The sequence below is a fragment of the Denticeps clupeoides genome, chromosome 12 (genome assembly GCF_900700375.1).
Source record: "Denticeps clupeoides chromosome 12, fDenClu1.1, whole genome shotgun sequence".
In the NCBI taxonomy this organism is placed as follows: Eukaryota; Metazoa; Chordata; class Actinopteri; order Clupeiformes; family Denticipitidae; genus Denticeps; species Denticeps clupeoides.
The window spans coordinates 19,907,502-19,920,618 of NC_041718.1; the positions used below are offsets into that span (position 1 = coordinate 19,907,502).

Sequence of the window (13,117 nt, forward strand, 5' to 3'; positions counted from 1 at the left end):
AATCTATAGAAACAGATTGAGAATTGCTGGTGTCGTCCTCTTGTAAGTCGCTTTGGATAAAAGCGTCCACTAAGAAAATTAAAGTAAAGAAGATTTGGGCTTTTATTTATTGAAGACTTGATGCCATCGTAGCGCCATCTACTGGGTGTTTAAAGTAGTATTCAGAGTGTGTCACTGTGTTTTCAAGATTTCAAGACTTTTGTTATTGTCATTGTACAGTTACCTGGACAATGAAGTTAAAAAAGTTGTATTAAATGACACTCTGTAATGCAGTAAAGAATCGAACATGACAAGTTTCATGCGTCATTCCAAACACAAAGAGGAACAAGAAGTTTTATTTATTTACAGTTAATTATGACTCATATTCAAAAACAATGTCGGTGCGTTAAAAGTAAAGCCGAGCTCCGAAAAAGCGGATGTGAAGACGTACAGTGTTTCAACGTGTTTTTATCACCTTCAAATGATAAAAATGAGATTTCTCGATATATATTTTTAACGATGGTTTGAATCAGTCTGAATCAAATGCACACAATTCATAAGGCACTTGCACGGTTGATACAAACAGAGTGGCCATCAAGTCCATGTCAGGGAGCCACTCGATCACTGATCCTGTCTAATTAAGAAAAAAAGTTCATAAAACCCCCGGCCTCGACCAAAATGTCCCGCCGATATGGACTTGCTGGATGTAAACAGTACTCTTCAGATCCATAAACGTGTTGGACTGCCAGTCCACTTCCTCCTCTGCCCCCCAGATTACGGGGCGTTGTGCACGGCCTTGGCGAAGCCCACCATGTTGGTGTCCCGGTTGAACACCGTGTAGAACTCCCGAATGAAGACGTCCCCCAGGATCCACAGGTCATTCAGGGGCTTGAAGACCGTTTGGCACCCCGAGCCCACCTGGAACAGGAAGACACTCGTCCTTTATGCACGTTATTGGGGTTCAGGGGGCATGCCGTATACTTTTGAAATGGGACTTCAGAACATGGGTAAGATAAAGGTTTCTATCGCTTCTATTGTTCCACCATTCTCTGTCCACGAAGTGAATTTTACAAACCGAAATTTATTCGCCCACCGTGGAGGAAGATGGGAAATATAATTTCTAATAAAAAAAAAAAAAATACAGCTATTTTTCTGGGAACCCAATCAATTTCAGCAACGTTCAAAAACGACAAAATGCACGTCACAGGTAACAACGCGGCATCAATGGGAGAGCAAGTTCTAAACAGCCGGTCACTGACTTCATTAGGAAGTTGGGTCGTTGCTGGGTGGTAGTAGCCTAGCGGGTAACACACTCGCCTGTGAACCAGAAGACCCAGGTTCAAATCCCACTTACTACCGTCGTGTCCCTGAGCAAGACACTTAACCCTGAGTGTCTCCAGGGGGGGGACTGTCCCTGTAACTACTGACTGTAAGGCGCCCTGGATAAGGCCGTCTGGTAAATGCCGTAAACGTAAATGTTGACACCCACCTGTCGGACGTAGGCGGGCGCAGGCAGCGTGAAGGTGTAGCCGTAAATGGAGAAGACGACGTCCGGCATCAGGTGGACGTTGGCGCAGCTGACGATGGCCTGCGTGGGGAAAACGCTTCGTCAGCTGAGCGGACACCCCGGCCGCTGGCGTCGGCGCGACTTACGTCTCCGTTCTTGTCGACGTCGCCTCCCACCCAGCCGTTGATGTTGTTGATGTCGGCGGTCGGCCCGTAGAGCAGAGCGGTGCCCGTGTCCACGATGGCCTGACACGAGTCCACGCATGCCACCGTGCTGCCGTTAACCGTGACGCTGCGGAGGAGAGCGGGCAGCTTTACATTCGTCATATCTACGCCGGCGGTGGCCTAGCGGTTAAGGAAGCGGCCCCGTAATCAGTGGGTTGCCGGTTCGAATCCCGATCCGCCGAGGTGCCACTGAGAGACGACACACTGCTCCCCTGTCATGGCCGCCCACTGCTCACTCAGGGTGACGGTTAAATGCAGAGGACAAATTTCACCGTGTGCACCGTGTTTCACAATGACTTCGCTTTTACGTGAGAATAGAAGCGTGTGTGAAAATGACCTGCCCATGTTGATCTGCCAGTAGTTCTCTTGGGACAGAGGGATCCAGTTGATGCTGCCGGTGTAGTAAACGGGATCGGCGCCGCCGAGCGTCAGCACGCTGCCCGCCGTCGAGCTAAGTGCAGACGACCAGACGTGAAATACGGACAATTACGGAACCTTCCGGCGCCCTGCCCTGCCCTGCCCGGCCTGGTCGGGGCCCTCACTTGCTCAGGTAGAAGGCGAACTGGTTGTTCGGAAGCAGGTTCTGCTGCATGATGTTGTCGAAGACGGGCGTGACCTCGTCCTCGGACATGGAGGGGAAGGCCAGGCCCATGATGCCGTCGAACTGCATGTACTCCTCGAAGGTGCTCTCCATCTGGGTCAGGCCGAAGCCCTGGTCCTCCACGTGCAGGCCGCCGACCTGCCGGCGAGAGACACCACAGCGCCGACATCTCATCCCTCCGCCTTCTACGCTCGATAAAGCAGTAAATAAGCGCGTCCGTACGTTGCCGTGACAACAGCGCAAAGGCAAACATGTGACGTGCCGAGTAAAGCGGCGGCATTAATCCCGGCGTGTTTACTCGTGACGCAAGCGGCTGGGAGGTCTCACCGTGACAAGGTCGTATCCCAGAACTCCCGTCACGCTGCCAGTGACGTACTCGATCCCGAACGGGGTGGCCGTGGCCATGAAGGTCCTGGACTTGTTGGGGCTGAACTGGGCGTGCTCCACTGGAGGGGGGGGGGAGAGGAACACGGGGATTCTGGGAAACGCGAGCGGGCAAAAACGGAATTGGGACGGGGTGGGGGACGGGAAGGGTCCCGGGGGAACTCACGGCAGGCGGGGCTTTTGCAGAACACGGACGGAACCCACAGGTTGGCAGAACCCGTGTCGAAGGCGACCTTGAAGCTCTGTGGGGGGCTGCCGATGCCGATGACCCCGTAGTATTGCACCTACGAAGGAAGCGCGGACGCACCGGTTCAAATAAAGAAAATAAAACTCCAGTTTAAAGGGGTCGAGGTCAGGGGTCGCTTACGTCCAGGTAGTTTCTCATGGGAACCGTGGCCATGGACGACCCCGGGCTCTTCAGCAGCTTTTTGTACCGGTTCCAGACACCCTTCTCCTGCATGACCTGCTGAGCCGACTTCCCCCTGACCAGAGGAATACTGAAAATGTTCCCATTAAACGTCAGCCTGACAACACCGGGTCACATGACATCGCATTCGTTCATGACTGCACGCTATAAATCGCACGTTGATTCTGAGCGGGTCCCGTACCTGATGAGGGCGTCTGACAGCCCCAGCACGGAGAGCAGCGCGGCCAGCAGCTTCATCCTTCTTTTACCTGTCCGTTCACCACTACAGTCCAGAGCCTGGAAACCTGGAGCCTTTATAGCGTCTCGGAAGGTCCCCTTATATCCCCTCCTACTCCAGGATCCATATCCTATTAGATAAGAGCCACTTATTAAGAATTAAAGTACTTGCCATGAGCAAATAAGAATTAACGGGAACCAAGACAGGAAAAGGGGGAATGTCGGTTTTTTTTTTTTTTTTCAGTCTCAGCTGAATAGGACAAAAGGACCACAATGCGAGGGACAGCAAGGTCCAGGTCAATAAGATCGTTAACAATAATTAATTTTTTTTATATGTGACTGGTTGGACGAATTGCGGCGCAGATTTCTGGACTGTGTGCAAACTGTCTCACTACAAATAGTTTCGTCATAATTGACTTTGTTATACATCAGGTGAGCAAATTCTGGAATAAAACCAGTTAATAAATGAACCAACGGCACCCTGGGAACTGCATGTACCCATCAGAAGGAGACGTGACCTTCAGCAGCCCGGTGGTTTTAACTCTGTTTCAGCAGGCGTGTGGGATGGTGGACCAGGTGAGAGACTCCAGAAATACTTCGTACCACTTCGCAATTGCTTCCTCCAGGACAACGATCAGTGAAATTGTGCAGAAAATTTGAAAAAAAATCCTTTATTAATGAATTAAAAGACTGAGAAATGGGGAAAAAAAAAAAAAAGAGTGAAGTGATTGTCACTTGTGATACACAGCAGCACAACACACGGTGCACACAGTGAAATTTGTCCTCTGCATTTAACCCATCACCCTGAGTGAGCGGTGGGCGGCCATGACAGGCGCCCGGGGAGCAGTGTGTGGGGACGGTGCTTTGCTCGGCGGCACCTCAGTGGCACCTTGGCGGATCGGGATCCGAACCGGCAACCTTCTGATTACGGGACCGCTTCCTTAACCGCTCGGCCACCATTAATTTGAATGGAGGAGAATGTGAGGCGGTTTTTAATATCACGCATGCCTTTAAGAGGAGATTTTATATTATATTCGGTATAGCACGAATCAGACCTTAAAAGTGAAAATTTCTGCCACTTTTCTCTGGCAGAGTGGGCATTTGTAACCCATGAGACCGGTGCACCGCGGCGGCCCAACGTGGCGCCAGAGGCGATTACCGCCGGCCCTGCGCCCGTTTCCCACAGCTCGGTATTTGCCGTGACTATCAGCCGAGGTTTATAGATATGATAACGTTCCGTGTCCAAACATGCAAAAGTCCATAGGAAGAAATCAAAAGCTAATATTCCCGAGCGCGGGGTATCTTGTTGACTGTAACGGTCGCAGCGTTCCGAGATAAAGTTGCGGCCGCGGCGTTGGCCTCTCACGCCGAACAGACGCACAAAGCGCCTCATGCATCATCCGTAATCGGGCCCGTGGCAGTAAGTACACTCCGCGATTACGCTGTTGATTCTGCTCAATGTAAAGTTCAAGATGAATTCTCTCCGTCGCCGAGATCCGAGCCGCGTTTACAATCTGACTCACCGCAAACGAGAAATGAAAGAGGCAAAGATTGAAACAAAAATGAATCACATTCGGAATGCTGGAATGAAAACGCAACATGTTCCGTTTGGTTAATGAATAGAACTTTATTTGAAACTTGCAGCTCGGGTTGGACGCGTTGACCGCGACGGTGCAGCAGTGCCGTACTCACCTCCGGGTACAGAGCGGCGTGTCCCTTGCGCCCCTGAAACAGAAAGAGGGACATCGTGAGCGCTGAGGAGCTCGACGGGGGCAGAATGTGTAAATCATGAATAAACAACGGAGGCTTCCGGAACGTGAGATGATCCCAGCGTAACGGGCAGGGGGGCGGCTCCTGCCGGTCTTCGGGACCCGCGGGGGGCTGCGTCGCGCTCTTCACGCCCGCTGGACGCATCAATCCTCCATCCGCGAGCTGGAGCCCGGTGCAGCGGCGCCCTCTGGTGACAGCAGAGGAAACGACAGGTCACGTTCTGGAAATCGGGCCGAACTCTGGCAGGCATGGCCGCCCTGACCACCTCAGATTGTGCAAAAACTACCTTCAAGCACCAAATCACGCCACAGCGTCCGTCAGGGGAGAATGTCAAATGTCACTGGACCTCCTGAAAGAGGCGGGGAGGGCAACCGAACCCTCCCACTGCACCCCAGTACCGAGCCGTCCTGCAATGGGGACAGAACACAGTCACTCAACACAGCCCCTGTGAAATAATACATTTCCACGCTGACTTACACTAGTAGTGCCCACTAGGTAGTAGCCTAGCGGGTAACACACTCGCCCGTGAACCAGAAGACCCAGGTTCAAACCCCACTTACTACCATCGTGTCCCTGAGCAAGACACTTAACCCTGAGTGTCTCCAGGGGGGGACTGTGCCTGTCACTACTGATTGTAAGTCGCTCTGGATAAGGGCGTCTGGTAAATACTGTAAATGTAAGACATCAAGGGGCTGGATACAAGCATGAGATTCCGGGGAAGAACTAGTAAATATAAAAGCACCCTCGCAGCTCCACTCAGACAATTACAATTAAAAAAAGGGGGCGGGACTGAAAACGGGCAGGGTCCGGTTAAACCCGCCTACACCACTGCCTCGGCTCCAAATTACTCCAGAAATATACCAGACTGACTTATATGACAAATATGAGATGCCATCTGTCACGATAAAGTCATTTATTTATTTAATAAGTCTATGCATTCGTTCATTCAATATTTGCCGCCAATTTTGCATGTAGGCTGTTGGTTCCCCGCTGAACTACTAGTGTGTCTCAGAAACGGAGAATCTGGTGAAAAGGCGTGTTTGTTCTGGTAAGTGAATTCCAGAAAGGAAAATGTGTGTGTTGAATTCATTACAGGCAAAGTGAAATATTTTATATTAATGCAGAATTTTAAAATATTACGTACGATTAATACATTATACTACAAAGGTGGTAGTAGCCTAATGGGGTAACACACTCGCCTGTGAACCAGAAGACCCAGGTTCAAATTCCACTTACTACCATCGTGTCCCTGAGCAGGACACTTAACCCTGATTGTCTCCAGGGGGGGGACTGTCCCTGTAACTACTGATTGTAAGTCGCTCTGGATAAGGGAGTCTGGTAAATGCTGTAAAATGTAAATTAAAGGGGATTCTTAAAACAGAAATGTTTTCAGTATTTTTTTTTTTCCCCAAATTAATTTACCCCAAAAATTGTCCATTTTGACCAGACTCATCATTTGAGATGCATGGATTAAAAGTAATAATAATTAAACTGACTTCAGAATTTAGAATGATATCCTACTATGTGGATATGCAGATTTTTTGGTATGTTAGAAATACTCACCGCATCCCACCGAGGGGACGTCTACTAAACCTGTGCATCGCAACTTGGTTATTTTGCCGATATTAGAACGGTCACAGAGACCACTGTGATTCTTCGCTACAGCTAGTAAGTAGAATAGTAATAAGACAGTGAATAATAATGAAAAATCCGCCGGCTAAGACGAAGCTTCGACGGTGAGAGTGAAGGTGACCTTCGTCTAAAACAGACCGAAGGACATCTCGGTGTCAGGTCATACCGTGTCCATACATACCCGCGGCGTCAGCTGCGCCCAGGACCGCCCCCAGGGAGATCACCTGACTACCTGACCCGGCACCGGCGACTCCCAGAATCCTCGGCTCGCGTGCAGGCTGCCGGGTCCTGGCGGACACGGGCGGCGTCCGGAAGGCGGCTCGCAGGCGGCGTCTGAGCGGAGGCGTCGGCGGGGCTGCGGGGTCCCGCCCCCCCCTTGCCGGGGTCCCGCCCCGTGCAGTTTGTTTGTGATCTGTGTGCGTTTTCAGACCGAAGGCTCCATCAGGATCCGAATTACACCAATGCAAACTGTTACAAGAATGGTTCCCCCAATGCATTCTGGGAAATTAATGATGGCTTAATGTTTACAACTCGAAACGTTTGAGGCCTAAGCTCAGGAACTCCACTTGTCTCCGGGCTTCTCAACAGAACAAAAGGAGAACAGCGTACACAGAGACACACTGCCGATCCGGGCGTGGTCGCCGGGTCAGGACCTGGAAAGGTCGCGGCCCCCGGCGGCTCCTGATTGGCCGCCGATGGCATGAAGAGGCCGGCGGGAGTGATGAGCAACAGGTGCGGTGCGCCGAGGCCCCGCCTCTCCGCAGGAAGCAGCCGATTCCCTACCTCCCGGAAGGAGGAGGGCCGTGAATAACGAGGCAGAACGGCAAACAGGAAGTGATGTCATAACAAGGGTCAACACTTTTATCTCCTCTTTCTACTTCTCCTGCTCTGTCTGGACCGCAAGCATGTATCCTCTCGGCCTTTTTTCGGCAAAAAACAAAAAACAAAAAAAAGGTCAAGCGCCCATCCCAGGCAGAAACAGAACCGGATTTTTCCCTCGAAAGAGAAACAAATTTATTGACAACGAGACAAGATCTACCAAGTGCGAGACGCACGTCTGTGCGTCGGTGGTTAACAGCTACTTCTCGGCGGCGTCTCTTTCTCTCCGGACACCGGTTGTACAGTACAGAGCACAAAGCATGACTCCACTTAAAACACGGGAACGGGCATCACGGGAGAAAAAAAACAAAAAAAAACACACAAGTTCAGAGCAGTCCGGGCAGCTGGGAGCGGCTCCTCCGTCCAGAGTGTCCGGCGGCGGCGTCCTTTCGCGATGACAGTGTCCACCAGAGGAGGAAAAAATAAAATTAGAATAAAGACTGTAATAAAACACAACGGCGTGGCGGCGAGTGGAATAAGGGCGTGACATCCCCGGCTCCTCCCCTTCCGTTACGGCACCCGGACTCGGGCTAAAACGGGGAACTTTTAAAAGCACGACACTTGTAAAATAAATAACCCGACCCCGTGGAACTGCGGTGCCGGGTTCTATGGACACATGTTCTGACCCCGCCCCCAAAACGTGACATTAATTCGCACTGTTTGGCCGACACATCACACATCAACTTGAAATGCGGAGACGTTCGGCTCCTCAGGTGACAGCGGCGCGCCGAAGCCCGTACCGCGGCACTGAAAAAGGCGCTTCACGCGTCGCCGTTCTCTTTTCTTTTTTTAATAACACAGCAGTCAGGGTCAATGCAAATCTGCACTTTACTCAAATTTCATATCTATATATATATATATATTTTTTTTTTTTCATATCTGTATGTATATATGTTTTTGTTTTTTTTCATGTGTGAACATCAGAATGAAATTAACGTGACTGAGGAGCTGAACCGAGATCAGAACAGAAAATCAGATTGAAATGGGGGATTTTCCAGGTATATATATTGCATAAATTACCCAACTGTTCATTTCAACAACCAGAAGAGGTTTTAAAAAAGAAAAAAAAAAATAATTAAAATAAAGATCTTTACCATTATGCTTAAAAAAAAAAAAAACAAAAAAAACATTTTTTTTAATTAGATATTTTGATATCCCTTAAGAAAAAACCAACAGTTCAGCAGAAGCTGCGAGATAAACTCAATAAAGCAGAAATTTTCACGAACCAACGGCACCGAGTCGTAACCCAGCAACATTAATAATGACGATGGTGACCGTGACCATTCCCAAACGTGAGGAGAGCAGCATCGGTTTCAGGTTGGAACCGGCCAACAACAACATTTATTTCTTAAGGAGCCCATAATCACGTACAGTACGTCTCCGTGGGCTACATAAGAAATAAATGTTGTTGCCCCGCGGTTTAAAGCGGCCGTGGTGCGGTAACGTGGAGAACGAGTGACTCTACGTGCTGCTCGGACTATACCGACGGAACAGGAAGTGAGGTACTCAGTCCCACCCCTGCCCCGCCCCGCCACTATATTACTCCGACACAGTAATCTGACAAATTACAAGCAATTTGACATTTACAGTTTTCTTGTTTTTTTCTTTTTTTTTTTTTCCTCTTTTCTTTCTTTTTTTTTTTCTTTTCCCCCAAACACACATTTCGGTTTTAGGACGCTCCTCGGACGATAACCATCACCAAGTAGTCTTCCTCGGTTTTGGCAAGGGCTTTCGCAGGGGCGTCCAAGAACTGCTGGGAGAACTGGCACGGCGGGAAGGCGTGCAGGACGCCCGCGGCGTCCTTGTCGCGGCCGCCGCCCACCGGCAGGCTGATGACGCCCGCCGCCTGCTTCTGCTTCAGGTAGGAGACCAGGTTCTTGAGCGGCCGCTCCGTGGAGCTGCCGGTGTCGCAGGGCCCCTCCTCCGAGGTGCCGGGGACCGCCAGGAGGACGGCGTAGCCGGCGGGCCCGGCCGCCTTGATGCGCCGGGAGACCTCGTCCAGCTTGGGCTGGTCCAGGCGCAGGCGCTGGGTGATCTTCAGCTGGGGGGCCTGGCCGCCGGCGGCGCCGTCCGCCAGGAGGCCGCCGGCCACGCCCAGGTCGCCGTCCAGCAGGTGCATGCTGGTGGGGAAGCTGCTGTTCTTCAGCTGCAGCATGCCGTGCCAGGCCAGGCAGAGTCTGTGTCCCGGCGCGCCGTGCTTGGACTGCGGCCCGCCTCGGCTGGAGGACGAGGACGGGTGCTCGGCGCGCTCGTCCCGCTTCCCGGGGCTCTTGGCGGAGTCGGCGGCCTTGCGTTTGCGGTCGCGCTCCGGTTCCGCCGGGCTGAGCGTCCGTAGCCTCTTGTCCGGGACGCCGCGGTCCCGGGCGGGCGAGTCGCCGTAGCTGCCGCCGGGGCTGCGCTCCAGGGAGACGGCGTGGCGGCGGCGGGCGCGCTCGGTGCTGTCGGGCGAGCGCTCCAGGCGACGCCCGTCCTCCGGCGGCCGCCGCTTGCGTGCCGGCTCGCGGCTCTGCAGCTCGCGCTCCCTCTCCAGCGACCAGGCGTCCCGGGAGCGGCGCTCGCGCTCCAGGTGCTCCAGGGGCTCGAAGGCGGCGGTGGCCCGGACGCGCTCGCGCACCGCGGGGCCGGGCCACTCGGCCGCGGCGTACAGCTGGCTCTCGCGGAAGCGCAGGGCCGGCGGCGGAGTCCTCTCGCGGACGGCGAGCGCGTCGGGGGCGGCGCGGTGCACGAACGACTCGGCCACCAGCTCGTAGTGCGGCAAGGGGGAGGGGCTGGAGGTACTGCTGCTGGTACCGGGTGCTCCTTGTCGGCGAAGTCCACGCGGAGGCGGCGTCCGGGCCGCCCACGGGAAGCCGCGCATGTGGCGTGCAGGCGGCCTGGGCGGCGTCCAGGCTCTCGTACTGGATGTACGCCCCGGAATCGTCGCCCTTCCGGTAGTCGATGGTCCCTGATGGTGCCGAAGCGGTCGAACTCCCTCGCCAAGGCGGCCAGGGGCACCCACGGCCCGAGACCCCCCACCCACAGCCTGGTGGTGGGCGTGGCCTTGCCGTAGCCGATCTTGATGGGGTTGCGGCCCACCACCTTGCCGGACATGGAGAGCTTGGCGCGGTGGGCCATGTCGAGGTTCTCGAACTTGAGGAAGCCGTACGTGCTGCTCTGGCCCCGCGTGGGCCGCTTGATGTCCACCTCGGTGATGACCCCGAAGCGGTCGAAGGCCCGCCGCAGGTCGCTCTCGGCCACCGTGATGTCCAGGTTGCCCAGGAACAGGGTCCGGTTGGCGCGCTGGTCGTCCTCCGGCGACACCAGGTCCTCCTCGCGGAAGGCGGCGCACTCGGCCAGGAAGGGCGGGTGCGTCCTGGCGTCGTACAGCGCCACCTCGCGGGGTAGCGGCGGCGGGGGCGGCGGCGGCAGGCGGCCCAGCGCCAGCTGCTGGAGCCGGTAGTCCCGGTAGCCCAGGCCGGCGGGCGACAGCGGCCTCTGCAGGTGGCGGTGGGCGGCGACCGCCGCGTACGGGTCCTTGTCGGCCGGCGAGCGGCTCCGCCGGCGGTTCATGTAGACCGCCTCGATCTTCAGCGGCCGCTCGTACAGCACCAGCTTGCCGCGGGCGTGCTTGGCCGCCTTGGCGTCGTCGGGCCGCCGGAAGTTGACGAAGGCGACGCGCTCGTCGTTCACGCGGCTGATCTTGATGCTGACGTCGCCGAACTTCTTGAACTCGAGGAACAGGCCGTCCTCGATCTCCTCGTCGCTCAGCTGCGAGCCGAGGTCGCTGATCTTCAGCGTCTTGTACTCGCTCTCGGCGCCGGGGAGGGCGCGGGGCTCGGTGCGCGTCCCCGCGGCGGCGGCGGCGGTCGCGACCCCGTGGCTCTTGGCGCCGCCGCGGCCGGACGCGTGTCCGTCCGCCTCGCGGCTCCTGCGCGCCGAGCCGCCGCCGCTCTTGGCCGAGCTGCTCCCGTTGTTGCTGCCGCCGCCGGACACCGACAGGGCGCCCATTTTCCTGCCCGCGGCCGGGTGGCCGCCGCTCCGGTCGCGGATGTCGTCCAGCATCCGCGAGCGCTTTTTAACCGGAGAACGCTCCTTGCCCTTCATCCTCCACTCCGCGCCGGAAAGCTTCGCTGCTGGAACGGCGCGTTGTACTCTGGCGCGGTGAAACGTGCTAATTTCTCTGTCATAAAGTCGGTTTTTTTTTTTTCTCTCGTTCGCTGCTAGTGCCCCTCCATGGACGCCATTTTGGAACTACTGTCGGTTCCGCCAGCCCAGCGCGCTGTGATTGGTTGTTTGGCGGGCTGGCGAACGCGCCCATTGGCTGTCGATCCCGTCGCTCATCTGGACACGTAGGCGCTGCGTGACGTCACGAGGCCCGCCCCTCCAGCCTCTGCCGGGAGAGTCTTGGCAAGATGGTCGCCGCAACGCGAACGTTAAAATTCACGGGCCGGGCTGCTCGTACTCTGAGAAATAGTATAGCAATGCTGCTGAGAAAAACACATCTCACCATCCCAGAGCAGGACGGTGAGACTTCATGGGTTTTCATGAACACAAAATACCTTTATTTTCAGTTTAGACTTTAGAGCAAACCTCGCATGAAAAAATGCAGAATATGTATGGACGATCACTCATGGCCGTTATCAGACGCCCTTTTCCAGAGCGCCTTACAGTCAATAGTGACGGGGACAGTCCCTGCTCAAGGACACGATGGTAGTACGTGGGGTTTGAACCGGGGACTTTCTGTGTTTCTACCCATTCGGCTACTACCACCTTACTTTAGGGTGGTGATTTTTTTAAAACTATAGATCAATATGTGTTCCTGGAATAAATAAGAAAAGCATCAAACAAAATAATATTTTTTTTATTATGGTAACACACATCAAGAGGAATCATTTAAAAAAACACATAATTCATTATTTTATTATATAATAAGATGACTTTGTGGCTGAGCAATCTAGTTAAATATTACTTGAATGGAGAATGTGTTTAAAACATTAATCTGTAAAAACAAATGTAATTCTATTTTGTGTATTGTGTGTATATTCTATTTTACTTGTAAAACGTTATTTTTATGCAATCTGTTCTAAAATTTCCCAATCTGAAATGAACCATAATTGAAGAATTAGAGGATTAGAAATGAAGGTGCCCCGGTTAGATGTACATTTACTGCATTTACCAGATGCCCTTATTCAGAGCGACTTACAATCAGTAGTTACAGGGACAGTCCCCCCTGGAGACACTCAGGGTTAAGTGTCTTGCTCAGGGACACGATGGTAGTAAGTGGGATTTGAACCTGGGTCTTCTGGTACTTAGGAGAGTGTGTTACCCGCTAGGCTACTGTGTGTGCCTGGCTCTGAAATCGTTTTCAGAAGAGCCCACAATCTCTGTACAGGAACATGCGCGCGACTTAGATCCTGACATTATTCATGTATAATACATTTTAAAAAAACGAGCGAGGAAGAAAGAGGTGCGGCCTCAGCCGTGCTGGTGATTAATGGCGGCCAACGGAGCATTTATTT

General features: G+C 53.5%; 2 protein-coding genes across 2 annotated transcripts; both read right to left on the bottom strand.

The window, feature by feature from the left end:
• Positions 1–303: 303 nt before the first annotated feature.
• On the bottom strand, positions 304–5,126 carry LOC114801378 (pepsin A-like). The gene is made up of 11 exons (XM_028999564.1): positions 5,031–5,126; positions 3,837–3,958; positions 3,304–3,469; positions 3,063–3,192; positions 2,862–2,979; positions 2,639–2,757; positions 2,253–2,449; positions 2,048–2,161; positions 1,633–1,777; positions 1,469–1,567; positions 304–897 (listed from the first exon to the last, which is right to left on the bottom strand). Exons 2-11 carry the CDS (start codon positions 3,838–3,840, stop codon positions 754–756), a joined length of 1,236 nt encoding a protein of 411 aa, XP_028855397.1. The 5' UTR covers positions 3,841–3,958; positions 5,031–5,126; the 3' UTR covers positions 304–753.
• Positions 4,946–11,866, bottom strand: LOC114801375 (RNA-binding protein 15-like). Its single transcript, XM_028999559.1, is given in 7 exon segments — positions 4,946–5,295; positions 5,395–5,515; positions 6,922–10,375; positions 10,377–10,411; positions 10,413–10,447; positions 10,450–10,561; positions 10,563–11,866. Coding segments are annotated over 5 exon segments (2,409 nt in total). The 5' UTR covers positions 11,703–11,866; the 3' UTR covers positions 4,946–5,295; positions 5,395–5,515; positions 6,922–9,288.
• Between the last annotated feature and the right edge of the window lie 1,251 nt (positions 11,867–13,117).